General features: G+C 36.3%; 1 protein-coding gene across 5 annotated transcripts in view; it reads right to left on the minus strand.

Annotated features, from left to right (window-relative positions):
• The window catches only part of LOC150038948 (spermatogenesis-associated protein 17-like), a 146,314-nt gene that overhangs the window by 52,601 nt on the left and 77,862 nt on the right, over window positions 1–15,851 (minus strand). For all 5 annotated transcript variants that reach the window (XM_090328180.1, XM_090328182.1, XM_090328178.1 and 2 more), the window contains exon 9: window positions 4,667–4,802. In XM_090328180.1, coding sequence (XP_090184306.1) covers window positions 4,667–4,802 — 136 coding nt within the window. The remainder of the gene's footprint in view (window positions 1–4,666; window positions 4,803–15,851) is intronic.

Genomic DNA, 15,851 nt, shown 5'->3' on the forward strand with positions numbered 1-15,851 from the left:
TTCTTTTCTTTTCTTATTGTCTTCTTTGTTTTTCTATATGTATTTGAGAGTGTAAAGGGTAGGCACAGAAATGGAGGGACAAAGGATAAAAAAATGCATCAATGGTGCAAAGTAGACACTCTATTGAAAATGAAGTATATAACTTGTGGGTAGGAAGGACTGGAAAAAACTGGGAGACAGCAAGGTAAGGGGTGACATTGTCCAAAAGGAAATGTACTCTTCACCGGACTTATGTAACTTTAAGCCCTCTATTTTTGGCATTTTCAACTAAAAATAGTTTTTTAAAGTAAAGGTTGGGGCCTGGAGCATAGCCTAATTGTAGAGTACATGCTTAGCATGCACGAAGCCGTGCATTCGATTCCTTGATACCATGAACAACGAAAAAGCTGTAAGTGGTGCTGTGCTCAAGTGGCAGAGCACCTTGAGCAAAAAGGGTTGAAGGACAGTGCTCAGGCCCTGAGTTCAAGCCCATCAACAGGGAACCCCCCCCCCCAAAAAAAACCGAATGGGTTAATTCTGAAGATTTAAGATTTGTTGGGCATACTGATAGGCTTTAACATCACAGGCAGGAGCTGCTGTTGTAGCCTAAAGGCAGAATTTTTTTTTCTAGAAACTCATACAACATTTAGCTGATTTGATAAGGCCCACCTATAACCCTAAAGGAATCTTAAAGATAACTCACTGTAGCTATAAATCAGATCTGCAAAATATTTTCCACTATCACCTAGATTAATATCTAATTAATAATGGCACTACAATCTAATCACTACAATATTTTCTAACTCAGGAAAGTCTCCTTCAAGAAGTCACTTGCTCCAAGTTCTATGTGTGACAATGTGCATCTCAGTGGCAGTGACCATACAGTGCCGCTACTTGGTGGGGTGGGCCTGGCTGGAAGTACACACAAATCTCCATTTGGCTTCCCCAGGACAAACATCCAGACACAGCCAGAATGATCGTGCTAACTCTTGTGGTGATTCTTCCCATGATCCTTAGGACCAAAGTCGTAACAAGTCTATTTTCTAGTTACAATTATGGTCACACTTAGGACCTTGTGAAACTGGGAAATATACTCTTTTCCCTAATCAAATCAAGACTGCGACGTCACCGAAACAAAGAAATGATCTAATGCTTCAGGAGAAGTGGAGGCGGAAATTCCCACTAGTGATAGCCTAGCAACAGCACGGTAAAAAGCAATTTTTTTAAAAATATTAAAGTGAAGCTTTTTGTTACATGGAAGGGAAGATGACCTAGTCTGAGGATCTATCTCAGGTTATGAATTTAACTTGCCTTATTCTTGATGAACAATAATGCGGAGAAGACTGGCACACGTTGAAGATTTGTAGTCTGAGAACCTTTCGGGAGAACTTTTCATGAGTTCACGAATCACAACTGGACTAAAATCTCAGGCAAACTGTAAAACTTCTCAGAGTCAAACAGAGCTCTGTCCTCTAGCACTACCCGCTGTGCATCTAGGACAACCTGGTACCTGGCGTTATGTAAATTTTTGGAGATCTCAGAAGGGAACATTCAGCCTAGTCTCTTTAGAGCTATTATTGTCATTAATAATCAGATGGAACATCTTCCAATTTTAGACTTTATTGCAATTACAAATATAAAGTGTGTTAATGACTTACTCTGATTCTTTTTAAAAGTTTGTTCCATTATGTTTCCATTTGTTCTTTATTCAAATGAAATACTTCACAGTCAAATGCAAATTAAAACCTTAGGTTAATGATCATACATTAATGTGGTTAGATATAATCTTTGGAAAATCGGGGACTTATCATTACCCATATTTCTTTTATTCACAAGTTAAAATCCAAATCAGAATCTCTGTCAAAGCCATTTAGACACTATCATTACATATTACAAAGCAAAAAGTGATCTGAAACTGATTATAAAGCAAAGACAGCATGAATGTATACATCTTTACCATACACATTTCAACTGTCACATAGATAATCATTTTAAGAACGTAGTACAGTATTTGTCTTTGCTCAGTTTTCTTCAAAAATAAATGTATACTTATATACATTTACAAATGTACTTCTAGTTTTGTAATTTAAAATTTAAATTTATATTTTTGCCAAAGCTTACTGTCAGTAGGAAGACTAATGGATAATCAGGGGAATAAACTGAAGAATTTTAGTCCCTGGATTATCTAGAGGAGAGGGGAGGGGAGGAAGGAGGGAATGGAATAAGGAAAGGCGACAGGAGAGAAAGAGGAGAAAGAAGAGAGAGGGGAGAGAGAAAGCACTAAATTGGATATTTGATTATTTAAGGCCATTCTCATAAGCAAAATATTTTCCCTCAATTACACCTAATTGTTTAATTGTTTATGCTCACTAATGAAATGAAACAACACAAAATAAACAATTATAAGGGGTGGCTTTTCAGCAAGTGCTTAATCATCTATCAACAAGAACTCCAAGATTCTTAAAATTATATGAAGCTGGCCTGTTTAAATAGAAAGGCATATTTTATCCCAATCAATTGCATAAAAGTAAAATTATCCACAACCCAGGCATGTTTCTCTGCTGTACAGCACAGCTGTAATGATCCCCACACACCGCCCTAGCACGTCAATTATGGTAATCATAATCACGGTCGTTAAGCCGAGTGTTCATTATTATCAGGATGCTGGTGACAGCAGATTCAATCACGGGTGCATTGGGCAAGCAGGCACAGTCCCACCCAAGTTTCTGCAGAAGGCGATGTGCCACATTAAATCTAGGATGTGTTCCACGTCCCACTCCATTCCAAATGCCGTAGACAGTAAAGGTCAACTTTATGTTCTGTGCAATATGCTTAGGTTCTCTAAATTAATTCTTTGGAGTGTTGAATACTTTTATGCTTTGTAGCTTAGAGAAGATCCTGTTTAGGACCAAAATACATGAAAAAAATAGCAGACAAGGACTGCTCTTCTGTTATAATTCACCCATAACAGGGACAAAGGAAAAGGATATATTTATATGAATCATTAACAGAGTCTCTTCCTGAATTTGCAAACAAGGAAAAACATGGAATGGTTCCATTAAAAACAGCTGTCTAAATGCATATGGAAACTGAATTCAGATAAAGGCTGAAGACTGTTATTTCTGATTCAGTTGATACACACATATGTGAATGATTTGATAACCAAAAGAATGTTTTTATTTGTATTTTATTAATGTTTTTTATTGTCCAACTTTTGAAAACCTACCCAAACAGACTGAGGTGATACTCTCTGATCAGAAGATACCTTATTTAATTTCCCATCTACTTTTAGTACTTTTAGTACTTTTAGTATTCCTAAATTATTTTGTTAACTGTCAACTAACTTGTACAACTACTTAAAGATAATAAGAGAATTTAAAAAGAAAGGATTTAGAAATGCAGAGGATTTACCTGAGTTTGAAAGTTTGGCCATTTACAATGCAGAATGGGAACCTAACAGATTTCATGTGGGGTAGTTGATAAGCACATCAAAGAAATGAGGGCAAATTATATGATATTTCTATTATTTTGTTTTTACTTTATTTTTTTTTTGCCAGTCCTAGGCCTGAATCAGGGCCTGAGCACTGTCCTTGGACATTCTCAAGCTCAAGCTCTACCACTTGGGCCTCAGCACCACTTCTAGAGGGTTTTTTTTTTTTTTTCCTATGTATGTGGTACTAAGGAATCGAACCCGGTCTTTGCGCATGCTAGGCAAGCACTCTACCACTAGGCCAAACTCCCGGCCCCTGTTTTTACTTTTTTTTAAGTAGAAAGATATAAATGCAAATTTTCATTGTTGATCAGTATTTCAGAGCACATAGTACTATTTATATTTTCTGACTTTGTGATTTCTTTGCCGTGGGCCCTTCAAATCAATAACATTAAATATAAGTAAAGTTAAATAATACTTCATGTATTAATTGGATTAATATGTGATTAGAAATTGCTTTTACTCAAAATACAGCACTGAGTAGTAATTTTCAGAATGGGTATCTTTGGTATAGCTCTATGATTTAGATGGTACTTAGTTGAGATTTTGGATTTCGACTTTACAGTGATTATTACAGTAAGCCTCTTCCAACTGTTGTGATGAAAGAATGTGCTTTGTATACAAAAGACATAAGTTTTGTGGTCCAGAAATGTACTGTTATAGACTTAACTGTGTCTCCTTGAAATATATGTATGGTGAAGCCCAACATCCGATGTGACTTCAGGGAGATAAAGGCTATGAAGGTAGGACCTTGATCTCATGAGATTAGTGCTTTTATAAGGAGAAGCATCTCAGAACAGGTCTTGGGAGTGTACAGTGAAATGGCAGCTCCCCCCCCCCATCTAGATGAATATATACACAAATGGAATACAAGCAGCAAACAATTCCTAACTTTCATCTTAACACCATTCTGTATCTTCGCATTCAAATCTTGACTCTAATCTTACATAACAAGTAATGATTCATGCCAAAGATCACAAATGATCATAAAAATTATAACCCAATGTCAAAAATATTTGAATCTCTTTCTGACATAAATCAGCTGTGGCATGTTTAAAAACAATTGCTATAAATAATCCTAGAATCACAAGCATCTTAATTATAACAATAATATTCATATATATATTTATATCAAAGCATATTTTTAGCCTTCAAAAAGAAAAAGGAGCAGTATTTCTAAATGTTTTGTCCACTCACCTTACCAGATATCCATTTTTCGGGGCTCTCACTTCGAAATTGATGCTTATCTGGAGAATCAGGATGGTATTTGCTTGATGAATGTATTAATGGTGTATATTTTTCTTTTTTGTTGTAGTGAGAAAATGGCAAAAATCTGAAAGAAGATTTACATTGCATTTTAATATAATTTCTAAAGACACTTCATGTTATATGTAAGATTAGAAGAGGAAGACTTCTATAGAGAAAGTAACATATGGTCTGGAATCAGACAAGCTGGATTCTATTTTAACTCCTGCCACTATTGGTTTCTGTGACTTCTATGAATATCCATTACCTACTCTTCAAATGTGCAACTACTACACCTTTCCTAATGGAATTTTTGTAATTACAGACAATGCAAGTGAGGAACCTATGAATTAAGGAGGCCAGATGACCCCAAGTTCATTATGCAAGTAAAAGTATTTTTAACTTTAGAATGACATATGCCTCCCCTTCTCCAAAAATGGTGATGGCAGAAAGTTCTCATTGAAATCATTTTATTCAAATCTTAAATTGCCCCTAATTGGAGGCATTTGGTAGAATTCATAAATAAAAGAGTTGTTGAGTAAATCTGATCTGCTTTTACATCTTTCTAGCTCTGTCCCTTGACATCTATAAATCTTTGTTTCTAAGCAGGGTTATTAATGAAACGTAAAATGTAATATATACAAGCATTTAACATAGACCCTGAAAAGAACAAGGGACAATAAATAATGATGATATTAGAAATAAAAATAGAAGTTATTTTTGTTGCATCAGTCATTATCATTATCATCTTCATCATAGTCATCATCATCACTATCATCATTATCATGTTTAATTTGAGGCATTCTTTTAAGTGACATAGAAGTCTAATTCTTAAAATCCACACCAATTTCCACAAAACACCTATTATTGTGATAGGCTTCACAGTAGCCTGGCAATTTGTTCAAGTCCCTTACTAGGACACACCAGAATAAGCGTGAAAGCATTAAGAAAATGGTTAAGGCACAGCAAAGATACAGAACTAACTGAGATGCCCTTCAGTAGATGATTGGATCAACAAGTTGTGGATCCAACACAACACAATGGAACTCTATGCTGCCATCAGAAAGAATGACATTGCCCCATTTGTAAGGAAATGGAAAGACTTGGAAAAAATCATATTAAGTGAAGTAAGCCAGACTCAAAGGAACATAGGCTCAATAATTTCCCTCATTTGTCATAATTAGTATAAACCTTGGACTCTCCTAGCAGAGGTTTATAATAGGGCAAAACCTGGATACATAAGGCCATATAGGATAGGATATGGAAACAAATGCCATATAATGTGCGATTGTTATTCTTAATGTACTATGTTATTTCTCATCTCTTTTGTTGTCCCTTGGTTATTCTCATATTGTTAGTGTATCTTACCTTGTTATCTGGTATATTGTATATACATTTATTTGTTTATCTGAAATAGGATAGGGAGGGGGAAACAAGATCAAGGGAGAGGGAAATAGGGCAAGACATGAGAAAGGGTATTAATGTTTGTGAAGTAATGTACCTTCTATCTGGTGAATATAATGTAACCCTTCTATTAACTACAATAAAAATGTTTATAAAAAAAGGTTAAGACAAGAGAACAAGTTAAAGCAAGACAAAGAGGACAGAAGATGACAAAAAGCAGGTGAAGCTATCAACACATTCTTATCCTGTAGGAAAAAAGACTACAGATTTGTAACAGGTAAAAAGGAGTTTAGACCAGAGGTGATTGATGCCCAAGAGAAGTAAAGCAATTTGTCCTGTAGACCCCTTGGAAAGCTGGTGATGGAGGCCACCGTTAGAGCACACAGTGAGAAACGCAGGTGAACAATCAGAAGTCTCATCCCCATGCACATGGTCAAGGAAAGCACTGACGAAAACAAGGTGAGATTTATACAATTACGTAAGTGTATTTATTAGTACCACTATGTGAACTAGCAGGGAAATAATCTCAAGCCTCAACTTTTAGGGATATTTTTATTAAAAGGTTTTCTTCATAACACAATGAAATTTAATCATTCAAGAGCCACACTCGTATCATCTTTGAGAGTTTAAACATTAAAGTTGATCTTTTGCAATATCCACTGAAAAACATATAGCTTCTTGAGAGCCAGGAGTTTGGCTTAGTGGTAGAGTGCTTGCCTAGCATGCACAAAGACCGGGGTTCCATTCCTCAGTACCACATACATAGAAAAAAACCGGAAGTGGTGCTGAGGCTCAAGTGGTAGAGCTCTAGCATTGAGAAAGTCCAAAGGACAGTGCTCAGGCCCTGAGCTCAAGTCCAGGACTGGCAAAAACAAACAAACAAACAAACAAACAAAAACATATTGCTCCTTGAAATACGAAACAACACAAAAGAAAGTTACAAATATAATCCATGTAAACACTTTCACAGGTATTGTGGTAATGGCTCTCACTGTAATTCTGGCTACTCAGGAGGCTGAGACCTGAGGATTTGGTTCAAAGCCAGCTCAGGAAGCCAAATCCAAGATATTCTTATCTCTAATTAGCCAGTAAAAAGTTGAAAGTAGATTTGTTTCTTAAACAATAGAGTACCAGCCTTGAGCTAAGCCAGAGCACAGGGTCATGAGTTCAAGCTCCAGTATTGGCACAAAAGAGAGAAATCTAAATCTGTTTTGCAATAGTATGTCACATATTTGCTTAAGAACAATATAAGAGAAGTAGCTTTGTTTAATCAACTTATGTACTTGTGCGCTTTCCTTTCAGCCTTTAGTAATAGACTTCTTGATATTATTAATAAACACTTTCTAACAACATTTCAAAAAAGACAGAACACACAGATTTGAATTTTGCAAAGTAATAGGAGCTTTTTTTACATCTGCTCTCAGGAAAGGAAGTTTCCTTAGAAGACGGGACAGATGGCGTGCTGCTTGTGTCTCCGTACTAATCTGCACATGGACAGATGTTGGACATTGAAGGAATTTCTGTGGACCAATGTTCCAGGGAATACAAAGGGGGTGTATGAGCTGACTTCAGCTCTCAAAGTTTTTATTTTTTAAACCCTTCTAAATCTTTTTTTTTTCTTGAACTCTGGACCCTGGCACTGCCCTTGAGCTCTTCTGCTCAAAATTAGCACTTTACCACTTTGAACCACAGAGCCACTTCAGCTTTTCTAGTGTTTAATTGGAGATAAGAGTCTCATGGACTTTCACATATATGGCCATCAATACTCCTTGTGGTGGGGGCGAAGGTGTGCTCAGGCTTGGAGAAGTATTTCCAGACCTTATATGCTAAAGCTGAGTATGGTAGTACAAGTTTAGTAGGAAAGGGAGACAGATCAAAATAGTTACAGGACATGAGTTAAGACTCAAGAACTCATCCACTTCTCATCCATCTCTCATCCCTATAAAGTTCACTGTCTACTTTGATAGGATCACACCTTCCTCCTCTCTCTGGGCAGATTCCCCTCTCCTCTAACACACACAATCCCTGCTTCTCCTTCTTGCTTTTGTAATTTCTGTGTGACTCATCATTTTCTGCCAATAGCTTAAATTAACCAGAACTGTGCATTAGAATCACCTGGGCAAATTTTCCAACAACATATGCTCACTGAGCCATATTATCTGTGATTGAGACTCTGGAATTCATATGTATATAATTTCAAACCTCAAGGTGATATAGTTAAGTAACCCTGACTAAGAGCTACTGTCCTAAACATTAAAGCAATTCCTGAGAATCTGTATTTCATCTCTCTTGAGTTTCTCCTGAGGCATCTTTCTTCTCTACCACCTGGGTTGTACCTTGATGTGTTGCACATCTGTATTTCCTTATACAAAACCTCTAACCCAAGAGTAATGTTTTCAAATTATCACTGGGAATATTTTATCTAGATACAAAATAGGAACTTCAAAAAGATCTGTTCTCTGTTTCTTTAAAAAAATACCCTTTATACAAAAAAACCACTAGTACTGAGACTTAATGGATTTCTAACTAAAGATTTGTTCTGCCTTTGTAATTTGATAATGTGACATACTTTTAGTGTTATACCTGAGAGTATTGCTGGGAGTTTGGCCTACTGGTAGAGTGCTTGCCTAGTATGCACAGAGACCTGGGCTCAATTCCTCAGCACCAGATACCTAGAAAAATGCCAGAAGTGGTGCTATAGCTCAGGTGGCAGAGCTCTAGCGTTGAGGAGAGCCCAAGGACAGTGCTCAGGACCTGAGCCCAAAGGCCAGGTCTGGCAAGAAGAAAAAAAGGAAAGAAAGAAAGAAAGAAAAAAGAAAGAAAGGAAGGAAGGAAGGAAGGAAGGAAGGAAGGAAGGGAGGGAGGGGGGGCGAAGGAAGAAAGGAAGGAAGAAGAAGGGAAGGGTATTGAAAAAGAGACCAGAGTTCTTACTGTGTAGCCAAAGTAATAAAGAGCATTAAAAAAAATAATCACGTTCTAATATCACCAGAGTTATAAAATACCACAACTTCATTAGAAACATTAGCATGGAAGAACAACAGAAGAATTTGTAAATTTTCACTGGAAATAAGCTGGGAGAGGGGGTGAAGAACTGGGTCAAAGGAGGGCAATCACACTTTATTGCCCTGATGTGTGCGCACATGGATAATGTGATTTGCACAGTAACTACTGCTCATATTACTGGCTGTCTGGAGTATTCAGTGTTAACGAGGTTACTAATTTAGTATTTTAACTTAAAAAGGCTCTGCTGATTAATAAATATTGCACACTGTGCTAGTAATTAAAGTCAATAGAAGAGTTACAAATAAAAGTTGATGTGTCAATAAAACAATATCTGCAAGTCTATTCTAGTTACTATTATACTACAATAACAGTTCACAAAATGCGCAAATCATAAAGGTCTAAGGTGTGGAAAAAAATCATACAAGGACCGGGAGTTTGGCCTAGTGGTAGAGTGCTTGCCTACCATGCACAAAGACCCAGGTTTGATTCCTCAGTCCCACATACATAGAAAAACACCAGAAGTGGTGCTGTGGCTCAAGTGGTAGAGCTCTGACTTTGAGAAAGCCCAGGGACAATGCTCAGGCCCTGAGCTGAAGCCCAGGACTGGAAAAAAAAAATCATACAAGTCAAGAAAGTTGTGGGAGGTTGTTGGGGACTGACTGTGGGGTCAGTGACCGTGACTGTGGGGTCAGTGACCTTGGACCCGCACAATTGAGTACACAAGGAAGTAAGCTCTTATCATGATTTTGGGCTGTGTCAATAGCTTCTCATTTAACCTGTTTGGGACTTGATAGCTTCTCATTCAACCTATTTCAGACTTGATACTGTTTGTACGAATGTAGCCCCTGGCAGTTCCCTAGTTTAAAGATGTGTATTTAAGATTGAGAACTGGAAATAAACTGGGCTACGGTCTTGGGCTACAGGCTTCTTAAGCTGTGGCTCCTGATTTGGGCTGTAGCCCTCCTGAACCCCATCTGTTTGTCTCTCTTCTATTTTTTCCTAGTCCTTGCCCCCTATTTCAGGAATCCCAATCTGCGAACCCTGGTTTGCTGCCGGTTGGCCCCGGCAGGAGGTATTAAATTCTCCTTTTACTAATCTTTAGTGATAAATATAACCAGGGTTTTGTCCATACACATCCCAATTTTCAAATGTCCTTTTTATTTCTGATATTGGGGCTTGATCTCAGGCCCTTGGGAGTGCTAGACTGCTGCACTACCACTTGAACCACAGTCCCAGCTCTATTTTGCTTTAGTTTTCCAGATAGAGTTTCCCACTTTTGCGAAAAGCCAGTCCAGGATCACACATTTCCTATTTTTGCTCATTTGTAGCTGGAATTACAAACAAAGCACGGCACTAGACTGAGAGTATCCACGGTGCCCGCATACCATCCCGCTATTCCCTTAGCTGCTGTCTCCCTGATCAGGTTCCCTCTTGGTATGGAATATTATGCTCAGGTAACACTGATTTACTTTACAACCATTCCAAAGCAAAGATTAGTGGATCTGGCAGTTTAGAGGTGCCATCAAAAAGCTGTCGAGTACTTCCTTTAAATGGAAATGTGGGCATTCTCAACTTGACAAGGAAGGAACGTGGCGTACACACGTTTTAGTACTATATGTGCTGCTTTCACATCCTCTGGAGATCTTGGAATGGATCCCTGTGGGTAAGAATGGCACACCTGAGCTAACATATGACTTCATACTTCTCATGGAACTTGAGGGAAGCCCATATCAGAGCCCACATCATTTGACGAGATAGCTATGTTAAACATTAGTCTGAGTCGTTCAGGAACAAATACAGCCTCTCATTTCCTCCATTACTTGAATAATAATAAATTTTCTCCCACGTCAACCAAGTTGCTTAGTCCCATTTCACGCTGAAAACATTCCTCAAAATGTTCTCCTTTAAAATTTCAAGTCTTAGAATTCTCTTTGGTTGCTTACTCTCATGAATCAGAAGTTTTTTGTCATATTTATGTAAAAGAACATAAATGCATGAATAGAAAAATCATCACATGGACACATAAGGAATGGTTGGTGGTAAGTTCATCTGGATAAAATGGATGTCACTGTATGAAACATAACATCTTGTACAAATCTACTGTGGTTTTTTTTTTTTTTAAAGTACAGAGATCTCTTTTTTTTTCCTTTTTGGAGAAGAGTAAGTGAAGGGAGCAGGCATCTTCTGACAGGAATGGAGAGAACATGGGTTATGAAAAAGGAAAATGACTTGGGTCTATGGATCACTATGATCCTTCTAGAATGTGGAAAAAATTCACTAGGGGAATAGAGCTGCGTCTGCATTTATCCTGAGAATGACAAAAAGCCATTGAAAACCAGTGTTGTTGAATAATAATATCATCATTTCATTATTAAGACTGGTAGGCAAAATAAAAGGAATTTATGGTAAGAAAATCCAGAAATTGCAAGTACCCAAGGAGTAGAAAGAAGAGAGGTTGAATTTGAAAGATACTTGAAAGGCTGAATCAATAGGATGTGGGGACTCACAGATATGGATGATGCTGGAGAAGAGGATGAGGGTAACTCCCAAGGCCCTACCCTGGGCAGAGGTGGCACTGAGAAACACATTCAGGTGATGAGTGGGCAGGCCAGCATCCTAGGGACCCATGTTCTGGACGTGTGGTGGAGATACAGATAAGGGTGGTGGTTGAAAATGTGACTATTCTGATATGTAAGAATACATTCTCTGGAATGCAAGACCTTCCAGCCTTCCAAAGGGAATCACTGGCATGAGGGTGGTAGCTGAGGTCTCTCGCATAGACACAGGCACTGAGAAATTATGTGCAGACAGAAGAAAGCAGCAAACAAGAGAAAAAGGTTGAGTCTGCCATTAAATTAGCTCCAACCTATTCCTTTCCTCTGTCCAGAATTACTGCATTATTTTCCCCATGGATTTCAGTGCACCCACCACATTTTTTTCTATAACACATTTGTCTCAAAATCAACACATTTATACTCTTTTCATTTTTAAAAGCCTTAAGTAATTTCCCACTGCTTACAGGATAATCTCAAATCTTTGCTCTTGAAACTCTTCACTATTCTTGTTACTCTTTTGTAACTTAAAAAATTATGTTTTTTTAAAATGAAGTTGATTTGGTCCTTTCTATTAATTTTTCCTTACATCTTTTCTGATTTTTATCTATTTTTCTGTCAAAATCTTAACTATCATTCAAAGGAACTAATTCCTTGGGGATTTTTTGAGCCCTAGAACAATAAAAGTAAAAAAGAAATAAAGAAAAATCTTCCTAGATCATCCAAGACCAGAACAAATAACTCTACATTTAGACAACAGTTGTTTTAACAAACGATCAATTTACAAGCACTTGTTAATTTTTAGTCAAAATTTCATTAGCTTATCTGGTTAGGTTTCAAGTTATAGTAGTTTCTGGAAAACAGAGACTTCCTTCCATGCACTGTTAAATACATAGAGCCTAGAAATATTCAAGATATTTGTTGAATCAATACTCATTTTTTAATCTCTCATAAAAGCTTCCTATGGAAAAGGGTAAATGACTGTTACTTTTTATTAATTAGCAAATATCCTCTCATGAAATTTAGATATACAAATAATTCTCTTTATAAAGTATGAGAAAATGGGGTAAAGTTTAAGAACACAAACCAAGATGCAAAGCTTTAAAAAGATTTCCCCCCCAAAATCCACCATCCATACTCTGTGTCAACTATTACTGTTTTTATGGTATGCTTGTTTTAAAGAATGTATAAATAATGGTTGTTAAAATTTTCATTTTCCTTTCCATCTTTTTCTTTCTTTATTCATTTTCTTCCTTCTTCATTTTTATCTTTTCTTGAGTCACATTTACACTTTTGGTTTTTCACTGGATTTTTGGAAGTAAGAATCTCTCAGACTGTTTTTTAGCTTGGGCCAACTTTTCAATTGAGAAATTAGTCTCTTGAATGGCTAGAATTACAGACATGAGTTAAAATTCCCAGCTTAACCTGTGATTATTAAGCAGCATTGTGTCATTCCCAACAGTTGTCTCAGAACACAGTAAGTTGAATTTTGTTCTTCCAAAATGTATGTGTTCATCCCTGGTACCTTGGGAGGTGAACTTATTTGAAAATCGAGCCATTGCAGATATAACAAAAAGATGAGATAATAATGGAACTGAGGCTGGACCGTGATCCAATACGACCAGAATCCTCAATCCTTATAAGAAAAGGAAATTTGGAGTTGAGGTTTTGGCTTGGTAAAAGAGCACTCTCGTGGCAAGTGCAAAAACTTGAGTTTGGTTCTCAGCTTTGAAAAAAAAAAAAGGAAAAGAATTTTAGATACATCCACACACATTCAGGATAGCACAAGAGAATAAAGGTAGACATCAACGTGAAGCTTCTACAAGCTAAGAAAAAGCAAAGGTTATAGACAATGAGCAGAAGCTGGGAAGAGGCATGAACAGATTATCTTGACACCCCTCAGAAATAAGCTCTGCCATTGGCACCCTTGACTTGAGATTGCCAGCCTCAGGAATGATAAAGCAATGAAGATCTATCATGTAAGCCCTCAGATCTAGGTACTTGGCTATGGCAGCCTAAAGGATCTGCCTTTTATAAGAGTAAAGGGAAAGCTTCCAGGAAGTTAGGGTGCTGTGGCTTTTGAAGGGCTCTGCCTGTGGTCCTCTTTCACTTTGATACTTTCGAGTAATGGACAAGGCCCAGTCTATCTTTAGAATTTGTTCTTTCAAACCCCTTTGATGATGTTTCTAATTCCTTTTAGGTAAATGAATAATGTGGGAGAAGGCTTCTCTGACTCTCTGTGGTAAGAGTGTACTTGTGCCCTAATTTCTACCACAGAATTATCAGCAGAGATATAAAACCTATAATATTCCTTTTGCTACACAAGATATAATTATGTGTACTCTGGAAGATGGAAACCAAAATAGTATCAGAAGCTAAAATAAAATATCAGTGTCCCAGTTCTAATATTGCCAAGATCAGATTTGGTCTTGACTTTATAGGCAATTTCTTTAGAATTTCTGTTTGTGTTCATAATCTCAAAAACACCTTTCAGTCTCTGAAAATTTCAGGTTAAGGGTTTCAACAATACTTAGGGAAGGGTTCTACTTACTAATATTATGTGGCCTATGCAAGTCGAGCACCTTTCTTGGGAATAACGTTGCAATCTGGTCCTTTCATAAAAGCTTATGAAGGATAATACTGAGGATGGTTAAAGCTTTGTATCTTTTGAGATAGAGGAATTTCTGAAGAAATAGCAATGAAATGATCCACAATCTCACTTTAGCAGTGTATCTAGCAAATTAATAAGCCTTGCATTGTTGAAGAGAGATGATTGAGTCATAAAACACTTCAAATGTTTATCACTAAATTGTATATTTTGCTTGACTAGAGAGAAGCATTATCTCTAATTTCTGCAGTAATAAATCTGCCTCCCCAAAACTAACTGGAAAAAATGTTTTTACTTATTTATTATCTTCCATTGTGCAAATGGTTTTCAGTTCAACAAATCAGTTTATAAGTAGAGTGAATCCTGATCAATTTTAAAAACGTATCTTAATTATCTTATTCATCATATATTGATTAATTCTAAAATCTGCTAAACACTACATTGAATTATTTTCTTGTCAAGTAACATCTATAAAATTCAAAATCTTATAAAATTACTTGAGATACTTGTCAGTTTCATGTTGGATATCAGTTTGTGTTCAAAATATTTTAATTCATCAGAAATATTTAATTTTAATAATATTAAATTTTCTGGGTGATAAAATAACCCAAAGTTGACTAGGAAGGGTAAAAGGTGATTCAGCTTTCTGTATATAACAGTAGATTTTAATAATTATCACTATATAACATATATAATAATTGGTACCAATTATGGATAGCAATCTTATAAGGTAAATTATTTATAAGAACTTACAGTGATAATTTGTTATTCTGAAATTACTTTGTAATTATTACTTGCAATAATATCATAATGTCACTATTATTTAATGCATAAAATACTATAGTACTCATAAGATACACTACAATGACAATTTCATGACTTAAACTATAGGGTGATAACAATAACGACCTTATCTATAGAAGGCCATTCTAGATTTAAAATGACCTACAAATAAACTGTATAGGCCTCTATTCATGAAAGGTACCTTAGGAGACATGAAATGCCTTGGAGAAAGATGTGTGCACTATTGCTAGTCAAATAATTTAACGTTACTTACACTGTTAGACCATCCTCTTTCTTTTCTAGCTATCTTCCTCAGTCATAACCAATCTCTTTCATAGTGTCTCACTTAAGGAAACTATAATGCATTATATTACTGTATTAAAATGGAATTTTCCAGAGCAAATGATTTTTGTTTTATTGGCTCTTCTAGAAGCATCATAAATATAAATGCTTTCATTAGCTGAAAATTATCTTCACAGCTGAACCCTTGTCATCTACCCTTCTTCAAAGTGCCATTCATTCCCTAGTCTTCTTTGAGAACTGAACATATAGACATTTGAAGGAGCATCATTTTTCTTCTGAGTGGTGTATGAATGTTTTATATTTGATATTGATCTCACTATATTTGCATGTTGTAAAATGATTGCCTATATATAGTGATAGTTAATAAAATATCAGTCAACATTATACATATGATTGATGTAAATAAATAAAGCAATATTAACACAATTAATATTAGTACAATTATGAAAATATTTCCCAACATTATTTAGTACAATATTAGAAA

The sequence above is a fragment of the Megascapheus bottae genome, unplaced genomic scaffold (genome assembly GCF_031878675.1).
Source record: "Megascapheus bottae isolate mThoBot1 unplaced genomic scaffold, mThoBot2.hap1 H_2, whole genome shotgun sequence".
Classification (NCBI taxonomy): Eukaryota; Metazoa; Chordata; class Mammalia; order Rodentia; family Geomyidae; genus Megascapheus; species Megascapheus bottae.